We start from the raw sequence: 26,647 nt of genomic DNA, 5'->3' as shown, positions 1-26,647 counted from the left end.
ATTCAAATCCAGGTGTGACTTATACGCAAGGAATTTTGTTTTATTTTCCCTGGACTTATTTCCATTCCAATCATACATTTCAGGAGATATTAAAATCTAGCTTTTTTCTTCCCCCTGTGTAATCTTCTGCTTTTCCTTCCTTTTCTTTTCTCCATTAATACTGTGCTATTTTGAAGGGGCGGTTCTTTTTATTGGGTTGGCATCCAGCCTGAAGCTGTGTTTTGGTTAGGTAGTTTGACTTGTTTACTGGCATGATCTTGCCTTATCTAATTCTCATTTATAGAGTGAGATACATTCAACAACAAAAGCATAAGAACTCTCTACTATCAAATGAGGTCTCAAGTCATTTCCTATCATACACATATGCTCAGGGAGCAGGTTAAAAATCAGTTAAGATTCTCAACTCTTATTTTGCTTTGAAAAACACTTAATTAATCTTATTAAATATCACTTTCATGATCATAATCATAACCTTGAGGGAAAGAGTGTCTTTTCCTTTGGCCCATTTGCTCACGGTAGGCGATCTTGTTCTTAGTGCTGAGTATTTTCTTTCAGCCTAAATGCTAAAAATTCAGTACACAGTCATTAGCAGGAATGACAGCTACAGTATCATTTCTACTTATGAATATTCATGAAGTGAAATCTATAGCATTAATTAAATTAATTTACATACCTGAATACAAGTGAACCATAAGTTACAGTGCTAGCTAAGCTTAAAAAAACCTTCTTACTGACCATATATTGTACTTAAAAAAAAATGCTACTTAATAAGGGTGGAGGCCAAAAGCCATTTAGGCATTTGAGTATTTATAGAGATGTTTTTAGCTAAGAATTAAAGAACACTATAATTCTTTAGTTTTCATACAGTTTTGTAGGGCTTATAAACATTCTTTAAAGGAAGACAGGTTAAAGAAAATGTGTGTGGGCACCTGGGTGGCTCAGTTGGTTAATCGACTGCCTTTGGCTCAGGACATGATCCTTGAGTCCTGGGATTGAGTCCCACATCCGGCTCCTTGCTTGCCAGGGAGTCTGCTTCTCCCACTGACCTCTCTCCTCTGATGCTCTCTCTCATTCTCTCTCTCTCAAGTAAATAAATAAAACCTTAAAGAAAAAGAAAAAAGAAAATGTGTGTTGTTGAACACAGGAGAGCCTTTTCATACGAATAAGAATTAGTGGTTACTGGATTTTTATTTGGGATCATAGCCCTTTTATTCTGTGAGTTTTAGTTCAACATATTCTTTTGAAAGGAGACATAGTTAAAAATAATAATCTAGGGGCGTCTGGGTGGCTCAGTGGGTTAAAGCCTCTGCCTTCGGCTCAGGTCATGATCCCAGGGTCCTGGGATTGAGCCCCGCATTGGGTTCTCTGCTTAGCAGTGAGCCTGCTTCCTCCTCTCTCTTGTGATCTGTCTCTCTGTCAAATAAATAAAGTCTTTAAAAAACAATAATCTATGAGAATGGAGCTTATTTTCACACAGTTTTGTGACTGAGAAACTCCATTTTGGAAAAAAGTTCTATGTGCATATTTTTAGAAGTTAAAAATATATTTCTGTCCAAAAAACAGACTCTGAACTATAGAGAACACACTGAAGGTTACCAGAGGGGAGGTGAGTCGGTGGTTAGGGGATAGGTGACACAGGTGATGGGGATTAAGGATGACATTGTGATGAGCACTGGGTGTTCTATGGCAGTGTTGAATCACTATATTGTACACCTGAAACTAATATTACACTGTATGTTAATGAACTGGAATCTAAATAAAAACTTAAAAAAAACCCTATATTTGCTGTGTTTAAAAGGTAGCATAACAGCCATATCGATTTTAAAGGATTTTTAAATCTAAGCTAAAATGCCATTACTAGAATTTCTTCAAAACATAAGATGTTAAAAACATCATCTTTGCTGTGAAGATACTCATTGTGTTTTTAACTGTTATCTTTGAAACAGAGTAATCAGAATTAACTGATTAGCTTCACTTTGTTCAGTCCATGTTTAAAAAACTGAGGCATATTTAGTCAATATAACACATAGAAGTGATCCCCAAAATATTTTTGGATTAATAAATGAAAATTTAAAAAAAATTTTTTTAAAGTTTTTATTTATTTATTTGACAGAGATGACAAGTAGGCAGAGAGTTAGGCGGAGAGAGAAGAGGAAGCAGGCTTCCCGCTGAGCAGAGAGCCCAATGCGGGGCTCGATCCCAGGACCCTGGGATCATGACCTGAGCCGAAGGCAGAGGCTGTAACCCAGTGAGCCACCCAGGCGCCCCTGAAAATTAAATTTTTTTAAAAAACATTTTATTCCATCTCATTCTTTATAATTTCTACTTTTGTGTATGTTTAAAATGTGTACTATATGTATTTGGTTTTTGTTTTTTCTCTAAAGATTTTATTTATTTATTTGATAGAGAGAGTCACAGTGAGAGAAGGAACACAGGCAGGGGGAGTAGGAGAGAGAGAAGCAGACTTTCTGCTAAGTAGGGAGCCTGCCGTGGGGCTGGATCTGAGGACCCTAGGATGGTGTCCTGAGCTGAAGGCAGACACTTAACGACTAAGCCACCCAGGTGCCCCTAAAATGCATACTATATGTAATTTAATAAAGTATATTACTTTTCAATTCTTATAGGTATTATTAGTAGAATGTAACTACATATGATTTATAAATGAAATCATGTATTGGGGGTAGATGCTTAAAATCTTCCTGGCAGGAGTATTCAATTGCAAAGAGTTGTTAGAGCTGTTGACTTGAAGAATGATGAAGAGTCACATCATTCTTGGGTGGACAGGAAACTGGGCCATTGCTCTGCTTGTTCCCCATCTGACGAGACCTATAGCAAATCTTTAGTCCTATCCATACGATGGACATCTTACCTTTGTATGCAGAGGACTGACTGAAAAATTAGTCCCTTGTGATCTCACTGTGGATAGAAATTGCTGAAAGCCTCTTCCTGGTGGTCTCACAAAGGAGTTTATTTACAGAAGATTGAAAAACATTGGGCCCCTGGGGGCTGCATTAGGGCCCAGGTCTTGAGTACTTGGTAGAATACTCTCCCCTTTGGGAGATAGTACATCTCTACAAAGTCTAAAATTAGTGTTATTATTATAGTGATAAGAAGAACAAAAAGTAACTTTTTGGATGGCCCATTTTTTGCTATTCTATGAGTGAATCAAAATTAGTCTTATACTCATTGTAGTAGGATATTGCTAAAATATCCTACTCTTTCCCTTATTAGATTTCAGAAAAAAATAACAGCTTCCAATTATTAATTGCTCACTTTTGTTACAGCATGTAAATTAAACATAATGGATGGCTGGGTAGTTGCTTGGGCTAACTTGATAGGAAAAAATGTATTTCCTACAAGATTGTGGTGATGTACTACTCTGTAATTTTCCACCTTTTTTTATGATGGTTTCTTCAACATACTAAATTCAGTTTTGTACGTAATAGATGTACACTTTCACCTAATTGGATTATAATAAATTTAGTATAGTGTAATAGTTGAGATTTGTGAAATATGTGCTGATATTATTTGAAATAACGGTGCTCTACTTTTTTTTTTTTTTTTTTTGGCCAAGGGTTTTACAAGGGTTTCATTTTGACTTTTCATCAAATATTATTTATTTATTTTCTTTTTTACTATAGAATCTATTGAACTACAATACTGGCAAGCATAATGAACTTTTAAAAAGATCTCTGCTTACAGAGATCACAATCAAACATTAAATATTTAGGTATCAGATGTTTTGGTTAAAACCTGAAAGCACACTTATTATGGTACAGAGTTTACAAAACAGAAGCAGATAAACCCTTTATAGGCTGCTTCTCAAGTTATTTGTAAATATCTGGGTTTGCCATATTGAGCTTGGTTAATTGAGCTTTGAAGAGATTGTACAGATGAAAGCAAAGCAGAGTGGACTAGCTTTTTTCCCCCTTCTTTTAGATTTTAGGCATGGATTCCCTCTCCATTAAATTATTCTAATGGGCATATCTAAGGTTTTATTATGCTGGTTTTTAAAAGCTTATTCCAAGTTAATATGTTTCAGCTTTCCTTTATGATAAACCAAATATTTTATTCTTTCATCTCAAACTGTTTATAGAGAGTAACTGCTCTCTTCATGAAGAAAATATTAAAGAACAAAACTGGCAGACAAGTATAGGCCAGTTATTTTAGATCCTGTATGCTGGGGGCTACCTATGAAATAACATTCTGAGTCACAATAGGGCTTTTTTCCTTTGCATTATCATCATCGTAGATTCTACGGTGGAACTGTAAATGTGGCTAGGATAGTGGTTTTCCACCTAACTGCCTAGCAGAATGATTTGAAGCTTTTAAAAAAGAGATAAGCTCCAAGCCTCAGGAATTTATTTTTTAAAGCCCCTCAGCTGTTTTCTTTGCATAGGTATAGCTGGACAATGCATAGGCCTAGGAGAGGGAATACTTGGTAACATAAGTCAGAAATCCTGTAGTTATGTAGTGATAACCTCAGTGGTGAGCTGCAAAGCTAGAAATAAGGGGTCCAAGGCTCTGAACACTTGAAATAGTAGTTATTTAAAGGTTTTTGCTTTAGCCCCAAAGAGAAGTACTTGACTTTGCCTTACAAATAGAATTCTAACAATCCTAGTTATGTGATGTCTCCAGCCCTAGTAAATGAGAGGCAGCAAAACCGAATTAGGAAGCTGTTGGTAAAAGAAGTAATGTCTGTGAAGCCTGGGAAGACAGCACATGCAGCTGCGTTAGATCTTGATGCAGTAACTGATGGGCCTAGGAATATGACAGCTTTCAGTCGTTAGAGAATGTGGATTATGATCAATATTCTCTGATTGAGGAACCAAGGTAGTGTTGTTTTTTTTTAAGATTTTATTAATTTTAGAGAGAGAGTGTCAGTGACCGAGTGGGGTGGGGAGCCGGAGAAGGAGACAGAGAATCTCAAGCAGACTCCCTGCTGAGCACGGAGCTCAACATGGGGCTTGATCTTATGATCCTGAGATCATGACCTGGGCTGAAACCAAGACTCGGACGCCTAACTGACTGAGCCACCCAGGTGTCCCTCGAGGTAGTTTTTGCACATTTCAGAAATATTTTAAATTTTAGGTTGGTTAAAGTAAAGAAGGGGGAAAGGGATTTTATACCCGAAATGTTAGTTTACCTGAAAGAGTCACTTCTCTGGAATGATGGTGTATCCCCAATAGTAGCAGATAAATCAGGTATTAATAGACTTGTTAAAAAAAGCGGGGGGGGGGGGGGCGGGGAAGTAATGGTATCTGTTTGGCTGGATGTGGTTTTAAAATGCTAATTGTGGTATCCATTTTAAAATCTTAAAATAGCTGAATTGTAGCTTTTTAAAAAAATTTGCCTCATACTTTTCCAAAAATTTCTTTTTTTTACATGTTTTCCTCCCACAGCAATCTCATGGTTTAGGCAGGCCTGTCTGGCTCCAGATTGCCGAGTCTGCTTATAGATTCACTCTGGGCTCAGTTGCTGGAGGTGAGTGATTTGGCTGTGTGCTGTTCCCAGCTTGTGTTCATGTAATACTATCTCACTAGACAGACCAATCAGCAGAGGTGCAGTTCATTGTTCCTGCGGGACATGACCTCAGAGCTTTCCGAAGTGTTCTTGATTTCTACCTGGGATCAGAGGGCCTGCTGCAGCACAGCCGTGGACCCTCAGGCTCCAGCCTGTCTTCAGGACAAAAGCTCCATAGTAAAGTGAAAGTCTGGGCATGTGCTGCACTCACCTTAATTATCCTGCGGAGAACCAGGATGAAGAAATGGAAATTAGACTGTGTTGTAATGGTGTTGGGGGTAAGGGCAGGTAGGAAATTAAGATTTGGGGTAGAAATCCCAGGACCTTACAAAATACAGCAACCTCCTAAAGTGATTCACTTTGGCTTTTCTACTTGCATTTTTTTCCTTTCCCTTTTAACTGCTTGAAGAATATCTGGACTTGTACGTACTATTTCCTAAAAGGAACCTCCCTTCCTAGCTCCTGGGCAGAATTTGAGGGACTTTTTGGGCTTAAATCTCTCCATAGAAAGTTTGAACTTGCTTTGTTGAGAAGAACCTAGGAGGTGTGATTAAAATATTTTTGATTTTTTAAAACAAGCCTGAACTGATGGAACTATTATTTTTTTTCTTTTCAGTTTCAGTTTTAGAAGTTGCAGAGCATGTTTTGGTTTTCAACAGTTGAAAAATATAACACTCTAAGTCATTTTTATAAATTTTTCAATCTCTGAAAAATTCTAAAGCCTGACATTGTTTTTTTAAAGACCAAACTCTGGGGTGCCTGGTGGCTCAGGTAGTTAATTAAGCGTCTACCTTCTGCTCAGGCCATGATCCCACGGTCCTGGGATCGAGCCCTGCCTCCAGCTCCCTGTTCAGTGGGGAGCCTGCTTCTCCCTCTCCCTCTGCTGCTCCCCCTGCTTGTGCGCTCTGTCAAATAAATAAATAAAGTCTTTAAGACCAAATTCTGTACAAAGGGATAAGGTCATGTTGAGGTTGGTTCTGATATTATGCTTGTAACTAAGATTAATTTACCAAAATGCTTTAGTAAACTAAGTTTTAAAATTACAGCTACTTGCGTGAACATATATGGTTATTGTAAGGGGTAAATGGTATTGTATTTAGGCCCTGAATGGAAAATATAAAGAAATATGTTATATATAGTAGCTTCATATTGTTAGAAAAAAATCAAGTCTGGATTATTTAATGTTGGCAATGACTTGAAAATCCATTGCAGTTGTTCTCGGAAGCAGCAGTATTTATGGATCCCAGTCGCTAGCCTGTCATCCTTCAGCGGTGCGTGGTGTATGGGAGAAGGAAAAAACATACAGTCCTTTTTTGTGTGTGTGTGTGTGTGTGAGCATAGATCCTGCATTTTGTTTTCAAGTCCTTTGAGATGAGATTTGTTGTGCTTGAAGATCTTCCATTTAATTATGCTCTCTTTTAAGCCTAACCCCTGTTTTATTTGTAGCCGTGGGAGCCACCGCAGTGTACCCTATAGATCTGGTGAAAACCCGCATGCAAAACCAGCGCGGCACTGGCTCCGTGGTTGGAGAGCTGATGTACAAAAACAGCTTTGACTGTTTTAAGAAAGTCTTGCGCTACGAGGGCTTCTTTGGACTTTACCGGGGTGAGTAAGCAGAGCTCAGCTGCTGAAGTTTGTGATTTTGTCTCCCCAGCAGCAGATTTTAACTCCGTCATTCAGAAAATCAGTGTGTCGCCTATCCAGTCAGACTAGAGCTGTTTCTCTCTTTTATTTTCTTGTTGCTGGCTTCCCTTTTTACATTCTTGCTGGGAACTAGCAGTATTAGTCTGCAGACAAGGCCTTCACTTCTTCTCCCTGATACTCGTATTTCATGGAATCCAAATCCTGCCTTTGTCCCAACATGAGTCCATGGTCCCTGTGCTCTCAGAAACTCAGGCTGAGTTGAATAAAGGACGACAGCTAAGAAGTAGAGAGCTGCTTTTCTCGGGGTGAGGGAAGAAAGATGTGCCTCTTTGTGAAATGGAAGCCAGGCTGTTACTTGAAGTGAGTTTATCCTCTGTGCACTTGTTTCAGTTGAAAGAGATGTCAGATGTGTTTGTGTCTTCCAAGGAGACCATTCATAAGTCTTTTTTCCAGTGAGTCATCTGAAGTTAAAAAAAAAAAAAAAATGAGTAAAAGAAAACCTTTGGCCCCAGGTCTCATTCTCTCTCCTTTCCCCCCCTTAGCTCAGAGGCACTGAGTAAAAGCAGAGAGATTTCCTTTTGCGGGGAATGTTACCACCAAGTCAAGGCTGAGCACAGTGCTGTCAGCATCAGAGGCAACAGCCCCTTGTAGAATTCTCCCCACCCCTGTGGGCTTTGTAGGAACTTGTTCTCTTTGGAGAGGGAATGACTTTCATGTGCATGTTTTCACATAAGAATTTAGGGTTTCCTTTGGGAGGGAGATTAATTTTTTAATCCCTTTGGGCGCCACTTGGAATTCTTTGAAAATATTCTCCACATGCTCAAGTCCAGAGCATTTATGGAATTTACTGTACTTGTTTGTTTGTACACATGGTCTCATTAATCCCTAGCTCGCTCTGAGCTCTGCTGACCTGTTGGGCTTAGAACCTCTTCCTTGGGAAGAAAGATTAGACCTGCACAAAGCTTCTGCTCACGGACAGGAGAAAAAAACACCTCTGGTTAGCATTATTTGCAGATATTCAAGTGAAAAATGTATTCCTGATATGCTCACATTTAAAGGAAAGGGTCATGAGAATGTTCATTTTGGGCATTATATATATAGAATAAGAAAAGAGGGTGGTCAAATCAAACACGGCTCAAATACCCGGCTCCTAAGAATGCATGTAGTTAATTTTACTCAAGTATTCAGAACTCTAGCCTGTCTAAATTCTAGCTGTATAACATGTACTTACTCCATGGGAAAAGGTATGTGTTGTCCAGCATGCAGTTCTGTGCATGGGAATGCTTATTTTAAGCTGTATCAAACCCTGCATATCTAGATTTTTTTCAATGAGGAACTTAAGGAGGGTTGAGTGGTCCTAGGGTTTTGTTTTGTTTTGATTTTTGCTTTGTCATCTCCAATCTTTCTTTGTTGAATAATAACCTTTCTTCCTCCCTGGTATGCTTTTAAAGAGAATGCTCCTATTAGAAGTAACCTGGGTATATACTTCACAGTTTAGCCTTCTCAATGGTTGGATACCTACAGAAAATTTCATTTCGGAGAGATGTCATGTTAATTAAGTGGGTCTGATATGGCAAGTTTGGGGGTGGGGAGAGGTGGAGGAATTGTTCACTTTATTCAGGATGTGAGCTGATAAAATCAGTTCTTTAAATGAGAGACTCTTGTATTAGAGAGAAGATTGTAGGAGTCCTGTATGTGAACACTATGATTATTGAGATTGTCATATATTGCTTAGAACCGGTCCATTATTCTGTCAGATGATTGACAAAATTGTTGACAGATTAGCTTAAATTTCTTTGCAAGCAATAGTGATAAAATGACATAAATCAGTACTTTATTAAAATTCCATGAGCCTTATTGAGGCAAGTTGTAAAACAAATACACACGCTGACATGGTTGTATGGAAGTTAGATTAAAAGTAATAGGGCCTCATAATCATGAAGGTTAGAAAGTTAAGACTGCCATCTGCTGATTTATTCTTTTAAATCAGCCTGCTACCCATTAAAGGTGTGTGCAGATTTGTGTTTGTCACTGATAATTCAGTTTGACTGACAGTAGCCTGTATGTATGATTACTTGCTGGCTCTCAACTCACAGAAAATCACTCAGCAGTATCCTTAAAGTAGGCTTAAAATCAGCAGTGAGTGTGCAAATACATACGTAACTCCCCTATGGCTGGGTGATTTAAAGGGTATAGAATGTTTATTGTTAGCATCTTTTAAAAATGTATGCAAAAAATGTATGCCAGCAATTTGGATAATCTGTGCGCTTTAGAAAGCTGAGCCTTACAGATGTTGAATTGTTTATATATTTTTTTCTTTTCCAGTTTGCAGCCAGCCTGGCTAATTTAACTTTCTAAGAATAATGATTTCCTTTGTTTTAAGAAGATTCTTTTGAAATGTCTTAAGTTTGACATATATTAGTAAATAAGAATGCAGGAGACATATGTTTTTGCTTATAGAAGACACCCATTAAATGATACTTAAAACTGCGTTTTTCTTTGCAGTTTTGGCTTCCTTTAAAATATATGTATACTGAATTCTGGTTTTCTCTAAAGAGAAAATTATGGGAGTTGGTATTCTGTAATAACCAAACCACCGTATGCTATTACATAGGTAATAGCATCATTTGTGCCAAAACCTGGGTCTACTCAACAGCATGTTTTGCAGAGGTTTTCCAAACATACGACATTGACTTCTCTAATGACTTCGTGTATGTTTGTATGTTGTTGGTTGTAAAGGGTGGGGATTTGGTTACGTTGTTATTGGCAGTGTTTGGGAGTAGAGAAGATCATGGCCTCCGTTCCTTCTTCAGGTACTTTTTGAGAGATGTTAGATAACTAGGCTTTAAAGGAAGCATGCTTAAGAAAAGGATCTGTAGTCTCAAGAAAGCCTAGCATTATGTTTGGCATGAATAATTATTACATCCATGTACAGAGTTTTTAGGACAATCCATTTTTTCAAATTTTAGTGAAAACCCTAGAATGTTTGATAGGTAAATAATATGAGAGAGGCCATTAACTTGTTGGGTTTACATATTAATGTCTACTACATTCATATTGCTAATGCTTCTCTCTGTTTACCTAGGTCTGATACCACAGCTTATAGGGGTTGCTCCAGAAAAGGCCATTAAACTGACTGTAAGTTTCTTTCTCCTTGAATTTATATGTCATTTGTTTAGATTATCATTAAACCAAAAATTAGGGCCGATGCTATAGAGACTGGCACACTATCAAGATGTTTGTAAAACTTTCAATTTCTATGTAGACATTTGATAATTCTTAATTTTATCATGAGACAGGTATTTTGATGATTTGGAAAACCAGTAACATGCCAGTGGAGGAAATGGTTGAGAATTCCAGTTAACTGATGGTGTTTTCTGATTAGGTTAATGATTTTGTCCGGGACAAATTTACCAGAAGAGATGGGTCCATTCCACTTTTAGCAGAAATCCTTGCTGGAGGTTGTGTAAGTATGAATACTGGGCATTTCTCATGGCAAGCATGTTCCTTTCACCTTTTTTGCACGTTAGATATAATGACTGAGTGACATTCCTTCTTAACTCAAAGGATTCTAAGATTTTTTCAGTGATCATAAGGAATAGTTTTTAATTTCATTGCATGATCCTAACTAGTTTTGAATGAAGGAAAGAGGTAGTATTTTTTTTCAGCTCTGACTCTTAAAAAGCTCCCGGCATTACTTTCTACACTTTTAAAGTTCTAATCCTGATTTTTAAATATCCCAGGAAATAGAGTAGTGGGTAGTGTTCCCATACATTTATATTGTCTGGAACTTCAAAATAAGTGAGATGATTGATTAATTGGGCTTTTATATTTTAGGTGTAGGACTGAGAAAACCATTGTGGAGTAATTATAATTTTCCTTCTTTAGGGACCAGAGGTTATAGCAAACAACCAGAATTATGTTAAGGCTATTACAATTCTGAATGCAGAGATTCAGATTATATTCACTTTGAATGCAAAGGTTTCTATCTTTAAAGGGTGAGCATGACATTGCATTTAGACCAATTCTCAAATTTAAGTTTGTAGCTCAACTGATTTTATTTGTGCTGTTTATTTCAAATTTGTTAATACATGATTTAAGACGTATTCAGTCCATTTTGTCCCTGAAACTCTTAATAACTTCCAGTTGAATTGGCTGACAGTCTTCACTAAACCCTCTTCAGTTGCTTGTGGAACTTGAGGTGATGGGGTCAGTGACCCTTGCAACTTTTAATTCTGCGAAGATGCCCTAGGGGGTCAGGGAGCGGGGCTGCTCTGGATTCTTTTTGATGAGATTTGTCAGCCTGGTACATACCTGGCTCCTCACCTTTGTGCAACCAAAGTTCCTATTGAAAAGGTGAAAAGGCTGTGTGTGTGCGTGTGTGTGCGCGCGCGCGCACACGTGCACATGTATGTATGTTTGTGCATTTGCGTGTATGCTTGCACTGTTCAAGTGGATTCTCAGGAAGCAAACTCACCTCTTTGGCTAACTTTCTTTTTTCATGAAAGACAAATAATAATCATAGAATAAGACCTTTGTTTAAGCAGATCACAAAAAAGTTTCTCCTCTTCCTTTACCCCATTAGATGCTGTAATTATTTCTCTTCAAATGAGAGAATGTTTGCAAATTATGAGTATTCTTTTTCTCAGTGGTTTTAGTTTTAGTTTGATTAAGAGGTTTCCAAAATCAGTTTTACCACTCCTCTTGCATATATTTGCCAGAAGTCTCCTAAGTCAGGCTCTCTCTGTTCCGCATAGCTAATATTTTCTGTTTCCCTTTGTAATACCCAGAGGTTTTTGTCCATGAAACTGACCTGTTCCCATGTTCCCATGTCTGACATGTGACCTAAGTGGTTAAACCGTAATCAGATCTTTAGTTCCTTTGTTTTTCCTCCTATGTACCCTGTTTCTAGGTTTGAACTTTGGGAATTTCTGTTGAAGTCTAGGGTGCCTTGAGGGTTATGCTGACACCCTAAATCTCTTCTTTAATCCTAATTAAATCTCAGAAATGACTCATTTCTGAGAACTTTGATGGATTGTCTAGTTGGAAATTGGCAGCATGAAAAATAGACAGGTTGGGCTCTAGGCAGAATGATGAGGTTGTCTGTAGTTCTTTACCTCAAACATTTTCTGCTTCCATTTTTTCCCCCTAAATCTCTTCATTCAGGGAGGAAAGAAAATGTGTATTTATTGAATTTATACTGATTAATTCAATCACACTACAGTGTAAATAATCGTTAAAGCATAACCTGCCACCTCTCCCCATGTCTATGTATTTCAGCAGAGAATAAAGCCTTGAGCAGAATGAATGGGTCTCTATTTAAAGAATATCAGGCACTGTGGAATATAGGAGTGCTCTCTTTACTGAATGAAACCTGGTAAGAAGCCACCAGATAGACACTGGGAAGAGTGGCTTCCTGTGAGCCTAATATGAGAACCCTCACCGTCCTGAGTAGTGGTGGTGAAAAGATGCATAGGGACCCTGTGGGTGTTCAACTAAATGCTGTCTGTATCACCAGCTGAGAACAGTGCGGCTGTTTTCTCAAAAATCACTCAGTTTTACCTTGTGTTAACCTAATGCAGATTAATTCAAAAGAAATGGCTCAGACTGAATAGTAAGTATTGGCTTTATAGGCTTTTCCCCAGCAGAGGGATCATCTAGGACCCGGGCTTTGAGAATGAATATGGGAGAGAGATTCTGATAGGAAAATGATTGCTGCCCTTTAGGAAAAATGGTGTTCATTGACCTAGATAATGAATTGACCAAGAAATAAAAATATCCAGACCTTATTTTTTTTTTTTGGTTGGTTGGTTGTTTTGATTTATGATCTATTTAAGAGTAGGTGATATTTGATATATGCAAAAAGAGTACACACTATAAATCTAGTACATACTGTAATGAGCATCTTTAAACATATCACTCAACTAAAACATTACTGTCACTGACACTGGTTTTTGCTTCTAATATAGCTCTAATCTGCTAAGATTGCTCATGAGCAGTAGGGACTTTGCCTATCTGAACATTTTATTTTATTCGTTTTAGAAAGAGAGAGAGGGAAAGAGAGAGCCCAAGTGGGAGGGGCAGAGAGAGAGAATCCCAAGCAGATTCTGCACTGAGCATGGAGCCCAGTTCGGGGCGTGATCCCACAACCATGAGATCACAACCAGAGCCGAAACCAAGAGTCGGGTACCCAACTAACTACACCATCCAGGCACCCCTCCCAAACATTTTATAGGCATTATCTATCTCATTATTATTCCCAACTAGAGTTGAAGAAAATAAACCTAAGTGAGATCCAGACTTAGTAGGTGGTAAAGAGTCAAACCACTTTTGTTTTAAATCCATATTTATTCATATTTGGTATATTTCCATTCATTCGTTCTTCCATTTATTCATTCTCATTCAGCAAGCTGTGAAACCTGAGAGAGATTTACTTTCTTTTATCCTGTGAAGGGAACCAGACTAGGGTTATGTTTATATCTCATAGAAAACGGGTAGCTCCTGATCATTCTTACCAGATAAAACTTAATCTTAAGTCTCATCATATTCTACGGTGGTAATTTGAAAGCCGAATTCCTTATTGTGGTTTCCTTCATTTTTGCATATCAGCAAAGAAAATACACGTTTATGATTATAAGTCATCATAACAGCTAGCATTCCTAGAACACCCTGCCCTGGACTTGGACTTCACAGGCATCATCTCATTATTCCCAGCTAGAGTGGAAGAAATTAAAAGCTCAGTAAAATCCAGCACTTAGTAAATGGAAAAATTGAGATTCAAGCCACTTCTGTCTCCAAATCCATATTCTTCAGTATTCGGTATATCTTTCTGTTCATTCATTCTTTATTTATTCTCTCACTCATTGAATGCCTGCTATGTTTCAGAAATATTTTAAGAACAACAGCTTTACCGAGATGTAATTCATATACCCTACAGTTCCCCCTTTTTAAAGTGTACTGCTCCGCAGTTTTTAGCATAGCCACAGAGCTGTGTAACTACCACCACAGTTAATTTTAGAACATATTCTAAATTGTGTGATAACACCCGAAAATGAAACCTAGGACCCTTTTGCTGTTGCCCACCAGTCTTTCTTCTCTCCCTCCTACTAATAAACTTTCCATCTCTGTCAATTCACCAATAGTGGACATTTCATATAAATGGAATGAAAAATGTGGTCTTTTGTGTCTGGGTTTTTTCACTCAGCATAATGTTTTCAGAGTTTATCTAAGTTGCACTAAGTATCAGTACTTCAGACCTTTTTATTGGTGAGGAATAGTCCATTATATAGATACGTCACATTTGGTTTATGCGTCAGTCGTTGAACTTTGGGTTGTTTCCACTTTTTGGTTATTAGTAATGCTGCTGTGAACATTAATGTAAAAAGATTTATGTGGATGTATGTTTTCACTTCTCTTAGGTATATACCTAGGAGTGGAATTGGCGGGTTGTACAGTAACTCTAATTTGTATTTTGAGGAACTGCCAGACTGTTTTCCAAAGTGGCTGCACCATTTTACATTCCCACTAGCAATGTATAAGGGTTCAGATATCTCTGCATTCTTTTTTTTTTTTTTCAAACTGTATCCAGCTTTATTAAAGATACTTTTCATAAACAATCATGGTATTTCAGGCAGGACATGGGCAGACAATCGTTAACAATATACAACAACTTTCAAACTCCCTTCTTCAATGGACTACCAAAATCAGAAAGCCACTATAAAACCCAATGCAGTCTTCATGTGATGCTCGGAGGAGGGAAGTTTAGAGTGAGGGCGGACAGTTCACATTTAGCATGTTGTTTAACAACTTTTCACAAGCCGACCCTGACTTTCAGGAAATGAAGTGAAAATGGCAGGATTATCCATCTGAAGATCCACGAGCTAAAAAAGGAACTCTTTTGAGGGACGTCATCTCAGTGGTGACACTTTGTCAAGTCCAGATTGCCTGACATACTGGGAACCATGTCTTGGGGGTCAGGTTCCAACAGGTCTCTGGGTTTAAGGGGGTCAAGTCTATGTTGCAGGCAGAGAGGGAGAAGAGGACATAAAAACTGAATTTTAGTTTTTTCCACACCACCAAGGGATTTGTGCCCAGGCGGCTCATGTGTGTCAACGTCAAGGAACCCCTCCTCCTGGGAGCCAAGAGGAAGTTTCTCAAAACTAGGAGGGAAAGGTGTTTTTCCCTTTGTGTCAGTCTAGCTTCAGAGATAGTTTTTAGTGACATATGCCCTTCCCCCAAAGCAACAATGAAGTGTTCCATGTGCTAATAACATAGCTTTAAAAAAAAAAAAGTAAAACAAAATTCTGCATTTTTATAAAACTTGATAAAAAATAGTATTTCAAACTATACAGTCACCAGAAGTACACAGTTATCAAAAATGCACACCCTTCACTTGGCATCTCCAGCACCTTCAGCTTTCTGTGCCTGGTCTGTTTTGGCATCTCCGTTTTCTGCAGGGTTATTCCCATCCTTGCTGGCATCAGCTTTCCCCTTTTTCCCTTTGGGTACCTTCTCTCCCTTCTTTGCTGGGGCCTTTTTAGGCTTGGGCTCTGGCTTTGGAGGAGCAGGTTTAGCAGATAACCTTGCAGATCTTCTCTGTGGCTCGTCCTTCACCTTGGCTTTATCTCTGTTAGCATTCCCCTCAGCCTTTCTCTTGGGCATGGTGGCGACGGTGGCGGGACGTAAGCGCTGGACGCGGGGATGCAGCGGCACTCGGGCTTTGGCCGGTCCGGGGGTCGTTCTCGCCTCTTCTTCTTCACACTGCTCCATATCTCTGCATTCTTGTTATTGATTATAGCTACCGTAGTGGATATGAAGTGTTATCTTGTTGTAATCTAATAACTGACATTTTGAATATCTTTTCAAGAATGTTTTGGCATTTGTATATCTCCTTTGGAAAAATATCTATTCAGAATCTTTGCCTGTTTTTAAATTGGGTTGTCTTTTATTATTAAGTTATAAGAGTTCTTTATATATTTAGAGTCCCTTATCAGACATGTGATTTCCAATATTTTTCACTTTCTGTCCTTTGAAGACTCGGACTTGATTTTATTAAAGTCCTATTTAACCATATTTTGTTGCTTGTGCTTTTGGTGTAATATATAAGAAATTATTGCCTAATCCAAGATTATGCAGATTAATACCTCTGATTTCTTCTAAGAGTTTTATAGTTTTAGCTCTTACATTTAGGTCTTTGTTCTTTCACATGAATTATTAGCATTAATTTTTTAGGGTCTTTTGCCTTGAGCATAGAGATTACCAAATGGTAGTTTTATTTTTCATTGTCAACACTTGTGTTGGACATATACCAACACAATTTTGGTATATTTCCTCCTCCTTCTTCTTCTTCTGTTTCTTCTTCTTTTTAAAGATTTTATTTATTTATTTGGGGGAGAGAACAGGAGAGAGAGTAGAGAGCACAAGCAGTGTTGGGGGAGGGACAGGGAGAAAGAGAGAAGCAGACTCCCCATTAAGCAGGGAGCCCGATGCAGGGCTCAATCCTAGGATCCCGAGATCATGACCTGAGCCAAAGGCAGACACTTAACCGACTGAGCCACCCAGGTGTCCCGGAATATTTCCTTCTAATATTCTCATATGCATGCTCACATACATGTGTCTGTACACACACACACACACACACACACACACACACACACATTCTTTTTTAAACCAGATGAAGGGGTGCCTGGGTGGCTCAGTTGGTTGAACGACTGCCTTTCAGCTCAGGTCATGATCCTGGAGTCCTGGGATCGAGTCCCGCATTGGGCTCCCAGATCACGGGGAGTCTGCTTCTCCCTCTGACCTTCTCCTCAGTCATGCTCTCTCCGTCTCTCTCTCAAATAAATAAAAAAAAAAAAAAACCCCAGATGGAAATTTCGTTGACTCTGATTTACTGGAGATACAAGCTGCTTTCATTTCTTACAGGCAGCAGAGAGTCACAGTAGAACATCTCACTTTAGAAATAGAATATAGGTGTCTCCTTAATGCAGTAGGCAGCACATCAGTCTCATAGAAATAGAATATAACCTTTCTGAGGGCTGCGTAATATTCCAATGTATGTATGAAAGACATCTTCTTTTTACACAACTAATACATGAATCATTGAACACTACACCAAAAACTAATGATGTTCTATATGCTGAATAATTGAATTTAAAGAAAAAAAAAAAAGAACCATGAGATAATAAAAGTGCATTATGGTAAGATACTAAAAAAAAAAAAAAAAAGAAATAGAATATAACCTTTGGGAATATAGAAGTATATACTTCTAGAAATATAAACAGAGTGTGCATTTTCAAATTTAAAGTCTTTACTGTGAACATTAACCAACCTTTTTTTTTTTTTTTTTAAAGATTTTATTTATTTATTTGACAGAGAGAGAGATCACAAGTAGGCAGAGAGGCAGGCAGAGAGAGAGGAGGAAGCAGGCTCCCTACAGAGCAGAGAGCCCGATGCGGGACTCGATCCCAGAACCCTGAGATCATGACCTGAGCCGAAGGCAGCGGCTTAATCCACTGAGCCACCCAGGCGCCCCCAACCTTTTTTTTTTTTTTAATATCTATATCAAAGCCTTCTCAAAAAAGACTTAGTTCAGAATTTATAATATAGAGATGCTGGCATAAATTTTTTTGTTATTGCAGTATCAATAAAGCGACCTTTAGGTTTAACAGTCGGTTGTATATGTATATAGAGTTACTCATGAATATATGTAATGGATGCTGTATGTGTGGTGTATGTATAGCCGTTGGTTTCAAACATTTTTTCCCATCGATCTCATAGATAAGCCATTCTTATCAGACCATATGTTTTTATTTTTCTATTAGAAAACCTCTCTTTATATATGTATAAATACATACATATCTGTGTACACATACACATTACATGTCCATATCAGACATAAATATAATTGAGTAATTATGATATCTATTGTGAGCAAGAATAATAATTTCATGTCACCTTAGAATTTTCAAAGTACTTTGGTAATGCACATTTTCATTTCTTGTGAAAAAGGTACATGAGGCACAGAAGCTCAGAAAGGTTAACTCTCAACCCCAAATCACATAGATAATATATGCTGGTTTCATGCAAGCCCCAGGTATTTTGATTTTCAGATCAGTCCCTTTTGTTTGATCATGTTCTCTTGGAAAGTCAAATCCAAGAGAAGACTTCTTCCTGTGTCAAAAAAAAAAATCTAGATCAACTTTATAGTGGCTTTTGTTCTTTTTTTAAATTATATTGTTACATATATAGTAAAAATTTAGCTTATATCTCTCTATATACATATATATGGTCATTTACTTAGATGTAATTAAGATACCAAGACATGACCAGATCTTAGATGTCTGCTCAGGGACTTTTTACAATTATATACATTCCTAAAATCACCACTCGAGGTAAGGTATGGAACATTTCACACCAGAAAATTCATTCATGCCTCTTTCTAGTCAATCACTCCTCTGTTCCCCCAGGCCACCACTGTTCTGATAATAGTTTTGTTTCTTCTTAGATTTCATATAAATGGAATTTTACAAAATGCATCCTTTCATGGCTGATCTCTTTTGCTTAACATGTTTTCAAGAGTCATCCTGGTTATTTTGTGGGTATCAGTAGTTGGGTTTTTGTTTTTAATTTTACTATTATTCCGTTGTATGGATTGACCACAATTTGCTTATTCATTCTTCTGTTGATGGACATTGGGTTGTTTCCAGTTTGTATCTGTTATAAATAAGGTTGCTATAAGGGCAGCTGGGTGGCTCAGTCAGTTGAGTGTCCAATTCCTGATTTTGGCTCAGTCCTGATCAAGCCCCACATGGGGCTCCCTGCTCAGTGGGGAGACTACTTCTCCCTCTCCTTTTGCCCCTCCCCCTCCTTGTGTTCTCTTTCTTGCTCTTTCTCTTTCAAATAAATAAATAAAAATCTTTAAATAAAGAAAGGTACTGTCTGTTGGTTCTTTGAAGTGGATGGACCATCTTGCAGTCTCATTAGCAATAGATGAGTATTTGTTACTCCGCATCCTTGCCAATGTTTGATGGTCTTAGTCTTTTTTATTTTAGTCATTTAAGTTGGTATAAAAGGGTATCTTACTGTGTTTTTCATTTGCATTTCTCTGATTTTTAAAGGCATTGACCACCTTTTCATGTGTTTATTGGCTATTTGTATATCTTTTTGTAAAGTGTCTTTCAAGTTTTCCACCAATTTTTAATTAGGTTATTAATATTTTTTATTATTGACTTATAAGAGTGCTTTATCCATGATGTATGGAGTCCTTTGTCAGATATATATATTATCAATATTTTTCCCAGTCTGTGACTTACCTACTATCTTAATATATCTCTGGTTTCTTTACTGAGTTATAATTGTTGTAATACATTGTATTAGTTTGAGAGTTTGAGGTGTACAATATGATTCAGTATTTGTATACACTGGGAAATGGTTACCGCATTAAGCATAGTTTCCCCCACCACCATAGAAAGTTACATAATATGCAATATATTGTCAACTTTGGTCACCATGCTGCACATTACATCCCCATGACTTATTTATTTTATGACTGGAAGTTTGTGTGTCTTGACCCCCATCTCCTATTTTATCCACTCTTATAATCCCCCTCCCTTCTGCCAACCACTAATCTGTTCTCTACTCCTATGAGTTTTTTTCATTTATTTTGTGTTTTAGATTTCACACGTAAGTGAAATTCTACACTACTTTTCTCTCTCTGCCTTATTTCACTTAGCATAATACCCTCAAAGTCCATCCATGTTGGCACAAATGAGAAGAGTTCGTCCTTTTTCATGGCTGAGTAGTTTTCCATTGCAGACATATACCACACCTTCTTCATCCATTCATCCATCACTGGACACCTTGATTGTTTTTGTGTCTTGCCTATTGTGAATAATGCTGCAAGAAGCATAGCAGTCAAATATCTTTTCAAATTAGTGTTTTCTTTTTCTTTGGATAAATACCCAGAAGTAATACTGCTGTATCATATGGTAGTTCTATTTTTAGTTTTTTGAGGCAGCTCCATACTGTTTTCCATAGTGGCTGCATCAATTTACATTCCCAACAGCAGTGCATGTCTTCACCAACACATATTATTTCTTATCTTTTTTAGAATAACCATTCTGACTGGTGTGAGATGATATATCACTGTGGCTTTGATTTACATTGCCCTGGTGATTAATAACATTGAGCATCTTTTCATATGTCTCTTGGCCACTTGTATGTCTTTTCTGGAAGAAATGCTATTCAGATGCTGTACCCAATTTCTAATTGGATTTTTTTTTGTTGTTGAGTTGTAAGAGTTCTTTATATATTTTGGATATTAACCTCTTATCGGATATATGATTTGAAAATATCTTCTCCTACTCAAGTAGGTTGCCTTTTGATTTTGTTGGTGGTTTCCTTTGCTGTCCAAAAGCTTTTCAGTTTAATATAGTTCCATTTGTTTATTTTTGCTTTTGTCATCTTTGCCTTTGAAGTCTGATCCAAAAAGGTATATTGCCAAGAGAAACGTCAAGGAGCTTACCACCTATGTTTTCTTCTAGGAGTTTTATAGTTTCTGTTCTTATATTCAAGTTTTTAATACATTTTTAGTTAATTTTTGTGTCTGGGATAAGATAGTGGTGTGGTTTCATTCTTTTGCATGTGGCTGTGAAGTTTTCTCACCACCATTTATTGAGGAGACTGTCCGTTCCCCATTGTATGCTCTTGCTTCCTTTGTTGTAAAGTAATTGACTATATATGCATGAGTTTATTTCTGGACTCTCTTTTTGTTCCATTGATGTATATGTTTTTATGCCAAAACCATAATGCTTTGATTACTGTCACTTTTAAACATAGCTTGAAATCAGCAAGTGTTATGTCTCTAGCTTGTCCTTCATTCTCAAGGTTGCTTTGACTACTCAAGATCATTTTTGGTTTCATATAAATATTAGGGTTGTTTCCTCAATTTTGTGACAATGTCATGGGATTTTGACAGGGATTGCATTGAATCTGTAGATTGCTTTGGATAATATGAACATTTTTGCAATATTAATTTTTCCATCCGCGAGCACAGACTATCTTGCCACTTATTCATGTCTTTTTCCATTTCTTTTATCTATGTAGTTTTTGATGTACAGATTTTTACCTCCTTGGTTTAATTTATTCCTAGGTGTTTTATTCATTTTGATGCAGTTGTAAATGGAATTGTTTTCTTAATTTCTCTTTCTGATCATTCATTGTTAGTGTAGAAAAACAACAGTTTTTTTTTTTATATTGCTGCAACTTTACTGTATTTGTTTATTCAGTTTTTTGGAGGTCTTTTGGATTTTATATATGAGTTTTACTCTTTGCTTTCCAATTTGAATGTCTTTTGTTCATTTTCCTTGCCAAATTGTTCAAGCTAAAATTTTGAATTCTATGTTGAATAAAAGTGGTGAAAGCAAGCATCCTTCTCTTGTTCCTGATCTTAGAGGAAATGCTTTCAGGTTTTGACCATTGAGTGTGATGTTAGTTGGAGCTTGTCATTAAATGGATGCTGAATTTTGCCAGATGCTTTTTCTGCATCTATTTAGTTGATCATGGGATTTTTAGCTTTCATTTTGTTGATGTGGTGTATCACAATGACTGATGTGCAGATGTTAAACCATCCTTACATCCTGGAATAAATCCCACTTGATCATGGTGCATGACTTTCTTAATGTATTTTTGAGTTTGGTTTACTAATATTTTGTTGAGGATTTTTGCATCTGTGTTCATCAGGGATTTGGGTCTTTCATTTTCTTTTTTGGGTGTTCTTTTTTGGTGTTTGGTATCAGTATAATACTGGCCTCATAAAATGAGTTTGGAAGCATTCCCTCCTCTTCAATTTTTGAGAGAGTTTGAGAAGGATATGTTTTAACTCTTCTTTAAATGAATTAGGTGGGGACGCCTGGGTGGCTCAGTTGGGTAAGCCGCTGCCTTCAGCTCAGGTCATGATCCCAGAGTCCTGGGATCGTGTCCCGTGTCAGGCTCCTTGCTTGGATGGGAGCCTGCTTCTCTCTCTGCCTCTGCCTGCCACTCTGCCTGCTTGTGCTCTCTCTCTCTCTCTCTGATAAAGAAATAAGATATTTAAAATAAATAAATAAATGAATTAGGGAATTCGCCAGTGAAGCCATCTGGTTCTGGACTTCTGTTTGTTGGGGGGTTTTTAATTACTGATTTAGTTTCCTTCTCAGTAATCGGTCTATTCAGATTTTCTATTTTTCCATTATTCAGCTTGGAAGACTGAATGTTACATGTTTCTAAGGTTATCCAGTTTGTTAGCATATAATTTTTCATAGTAGCCTCTTATGATCCTTTGTAATTTTTTGGTATGACATAACTTTCCCTCTTTCATTTCTGATTTTATTTATTTGAGCCCTCTCTTTTTCTTAGTGTAGCTAAACGTTTATCAATTTTGTTTATCTTTTCAAAGAACCAGCTCTTAGTTTCATTGATCTTTTCTATTTTCTTTTTAGTCTTACTTATTTCTGCCCTGATCCTTTTTATTTCCTTACTTCCACCGACTTACTTTGGGCTTCCTTTGTTCCTCTTTTTCTAGTTCCTTTTTTTTTTTTTTTTTTTAATTCTAGCTCCTTTAGGTGTAAAGTTAGATTGTTTATTTGAGATTATTCTTGTTTTTTTGAAGAGGTCTGTATCACTATGAACTTCCCTCATATCTGCTTTTGCTATATCTCGTAGATTTTGTTGTGTTGTATTTTCATTTGTCTCAAGGTATTTTTCTACCCTTTTCTTTGGTTTCTTTGTGGACCCATTGGTTGTTCAGTAGCATGTTGTTAAATCTCCACATATTCGTGATTTCTCTTTTAAAATTTTTTTTGTGATTGATTTCCAGTTTTGTACTATTGTTCTGAAAAGCTGCTTGATATCATTTCAGTCTTAAATTTATTAAGACTTGTTTTGTGGCCTAACGTGATCTATCCTGGAGAATGTTCTATCGGTACTTACGAAGAATGTGTGTTCTGCTGCTTTTTGGTGGAATATTCTGTATGTGTTTATTAAGTCCATCTGGTCTAATGTATCCTTTAAGGTGGACTTTTCCATATTGATTTTCTATGTAGATGATCTATCCATTGATGTAAGTGGAGTATTAAAATCCCCTACTGTAATTATATCGCTGTCAATTTTTCCCTGTAGGTCTGTTAATATTTCCTTTATATGTTTAGGTGCTCAATATGTTGAGTGACTTTATAGGCTTATATGTTTAGGTGCCTTTATATGTTGAGTGTACAAATATTTGCAAATGTTATATATTCTTGCTGGAATGACTTTTATTATTATGTAATGTCTGTTTTTTTCAGAACAGTTCAAGCAATTTTTATTATTTTTTTTAATTTAAATTCAATTAATTAAAAATATGTAATACTGGTTTCAGAGGTACAGGTCTGTGATTCATCAGTCTTGTATAATACCCAGTGATCATTACATCACATGCCTTCCTTAATATCCATCTCCTAGTTAGCCTATCCCTCCCCTACACCCTCTCCAGCAACCCTCAGTTTGTTTCCTATGATTTAAGAGTCTCTTATGGTTTGTCTCCCTCTCTGGTTTGACTTGTTTTATTTTCTCTTCCCCCATGATCCTCTATTTTGTCTCTTAAATTCCTCGTATCAGTGAAATCATATAATAGTTGTCTTTCTCTGATTGACTTATTTCATTTAGCATAATACCCTCTAGTTCCATCCGTTGTTGCAAATGGCAAGATTTCATTTTTTGATGGCTGAGTAATATTCCATTGTGCATATATATATCACATCTTCTTTATCCATTTATCTGTCGATGGGCATCTGGGCTCTTTCCATAGTTTGGCTCTTGCGGACATTGCTGCTATAAACATTGGAGGGCAGGTGCCCCTTCAGATCACTACATTTGTATCTTTGGGGTAGATAACCAGTAGCGCAGTTACTGGGTCATAGGGTAGTTCTATTTTCAGCTTTTTGAGGAACCTCCATACTGTTTTCCAGAGTGGCTGCACCAGCTTGCATTTCTACCAACAGTGTAGGAGGGTTCCCCTTTCTCCACATCCTTGCCAACATCTGTCATTACCTGACTTGTTAATTTTAGCCATTCTGACTGGTGTGAGGTGTTATCTCATTGTGTTTTTGATTTGTATTTCCCTGATGCTGAGTAAGGTTGAACATTTTTTCATGTGTCTGTTGGCCATTTGGATGTCTTCTTTGCAGAAATGTCTGTCCATGTCTTCTACCTGTTTCTTGGTTGGATTATTTGTTCTTTGGTTGTTGAGTTTGGTAGGTTCTTTATAGATTTTGGATACTAGCCCTTTATCTGATATGTCATTTCCAAATATCTTCTCCCATTGTGTTGGTTGTCTTTTGGTTTTGTCAACTGTTTCCTTTGCTGTACAAATGATTTTTATCTTGGTGAAATCCCAATAGTTCATTTTTGCCCTTGCTTCCCTTGCCTTTGGAGACACGTCTCGCAAGAAGTTGCTGTGGCTGAGGTTGAAGAGGTTTCTGCCTGTGTCGTCCTCTAGGATTTTGTTAGATTCCTGTCTCACATTTAGGTCTTTCATCCATTTTGAGTCTATTTTTGGGTATGGTGTGAGAAAATGCTCCATTTTCATTCTTCTGCCTGTGGCTGTCCAATTTTCCCAACACCATTTGTTGAAGGACTGTCTTTTTTCATTGGACATTCTTTCCTACTTTGTCAAAGATTAGTTGACCCCTGTACAGTTGAGATTCCATTTCTGGGTTCTCTCTTCTGTTCCCATTGATCTATGTGTCTGTTTTTGTGCCAATACCACACTCTCTTGATGATTATAGCATTGTAATAGAGCTTGAAGTCAGAATTGTGATGCTACCAGCTTTGCTTTGCTTTTTCAACATTCTTCTGGCTATTTGGGATCTTTTCTGGTTCTGTACAAATTTTAGTATTATTTATTCCAGTTCTGTGAAAAAAGTTGATGGTATTTTGATAGGGATTGCATTGAATGTGTAGATTGTTCTAGGTAACACAGACATTTTAACAGTATTTGTTCTTCCAATCCATGAGCATGGAATATTTTTCCATTTCTTTGTGTCTTCCTCAGTTTCCTTCATGAGCGTTCTCTAATTTTCTGAGTACTGATCCTTTGCCATTTTGGCTTCATTTATTCCTAGTTGTCTTATGTTTTGGGGTGCAATTGTGAATGGGATCGACTCCTTAATTTCTCTTTCTTCTGCCTTCTTGTTAGTGTATAGAAATGTAACTGATTTCTGTGCATTGATTTTATATCCTGCCAGTTTGCTGATTGCTGTGTGATTTCTAGGAATTTGGGGGTTGAGTCTTCGGGTTTTCTACAGAGTATTATGTTCTCTGCAAAGAATGAGTTTGACTCTTTCTTTGCTGATTTGGATGTCTTTTATTTCTTTCTGTTGTCTGAATGCTGAGGCTAGGTCTTCTACTACTATGTTGAACATTGTGGTGATAGTGGCTATCCCTACTGTGTTTCTAACCTTAGGAGAAAAGCTCTCAGTTTTTCCCCATTGAGAATGATATTTGCTGTGGGCTTTTCATATCTGGCTTTTATGATATTGAGGTATTTTCCCTCTATCCCTGAAGTGTTTAGCCAAGAAAGGATGCTGTACTTTGTCAAATGCTTTTTCTGCATCTTTAGAGAGGATCATATGGTTCTTGTCCTTTCTTTTATTAATATAGTGTATCACATTGATTGATTTGTGGAGGTTGAACCACCCTTCCAGCCCAGGAATAAATCCCACTCGATCGTGGTTAATAATCCCTTTAATGTCCTGTTGGATCCTACTGATTAGTATCTTTGTGAGAATTTTTGCATTCATGCTCATCAGGGATATTGGTCTGTAATTCTCCTTTTTTTGGTGGGGTCTTTGTCTGGTTTTGGAACCAAAGTAATGCTGGGCTCACAGAAAGAATTTGGAAGTTTTCTTTCTATTTCTATATTTTGAAGCAGCTTTGAAGAATAGGTATTAATTCTTCTTTAAATGCATGGTAGAATTCCCCTGTGAAGCCATCCAGCCCTGGACTCTTGTTTATTAAGAGATTTTTGATTACTGTTTCAATTTTCTTATTGATTATGGGTATGTTCAGGTTTTCTATTTCTTCCTGTTTCAATTTTGATAGTTTATATGTCTCTAGGAATATATCTGTTTCTTCTAGATTGCCTAATGTGCTGACATTTAGTTGCTCATAGTATGTTCTTTTAATTGTATTTCTTCAGTGTTGGTTGTGATCTGTCCTCTTTCATTCATGATTTTTTTGGGGGGTCCTTTCTCTTTTCTTTTTGTTAAAACTAGCTGGAGGTTTTCTTTTTGATAAGTCTGGCCACAGGTTTATCAATCTTATTACTTCTTTCGAAGAACCGGCTCCTAGTTTTATTGATCTGTTATACTATTCTTTTTGGTTTCTATTTCCTTGATTTCTGCTCTCATCTTTATCAGTTCTCTTCTACTGGGATTAGGCTTTATTTGCTGTTCTTTCTCCA

At 37.2% G+C, this 26,647-nt stretch overlaps 2 protein-coding genes across 4 annotated transcripts in view; one reads left to right on the top strand and one right to left on the bottom strand.

Moving 5' to 3' along the window:
* Positions 1-26,647, top strand: part of SLC25A12 (solute carrier family 25 member 12) — a 199,791-nt gene that overhangs the window by 155,987 nt on the left and 17,157 nt on the right. For all 3 annotated transcript variants that reach the window (XM_046018996.1, XM_046018994.1, XM_046018995.1), the window contains 4 exons: positions 5,403-5,484; positions 6,970-7,128; positions 10,253-10,305; positions 10,553-10,633. In XM_046018996.1, coding sequence (XP_045874952.1) covers positions 5,403-5,484; positions 6,970-7,128; positions 10,253-10,305; positions 10,553-10,633 — 375 coding nt within the window. The remainder of the gene's footprint in view (positions 1-5,402; positions 5,485-6,969; positions 7,129-10,252; positions 10,306-10,552; positions 10,634-26,647) is intronic.
* Positions 15,500-15,852, bottom strand: LOC123950711 (non-histone chromosomal protein HMG-17-like). Its single transcript, XM_046018998.1, has one exon. The coding sequence runs from the start codon at positions 15,826-15,828 to the stop codon at positions 15,556-15,558; it is 273 nt and encodes a 90-aa protein (XP_045874954.1). The 5' UTR covers positions 15,829-15,852; the 3' UTR covers positions 15,500-15,555.

Source organism: Meles meles, chromosome 9 (genome assembly GCF_922984935.1).
Source record: "Meles meles chromosome 9, mMelMel3.1 paternal haplotype, whole genome shotgun sequence".
NCBI classification, from domain to species: Eukaryota; Metazoa; Chordata; class Mammalia; order Carnivora; family Mustelidae; genus Meles; species Meles meles.
This window is presented reverse-complemented; position numbering and strand designations above follow the sequence as displayed.

Excerpts from the sequence above, each read along its gene's own strand:
- LOC123950711 (XM_046018998.1), bottom strand. The coding sequence starts at position 15,828 with ATGCCCAAGAGAAAGGCTGAGGGGAATGCTAACAGAGATAAAGCCAAG.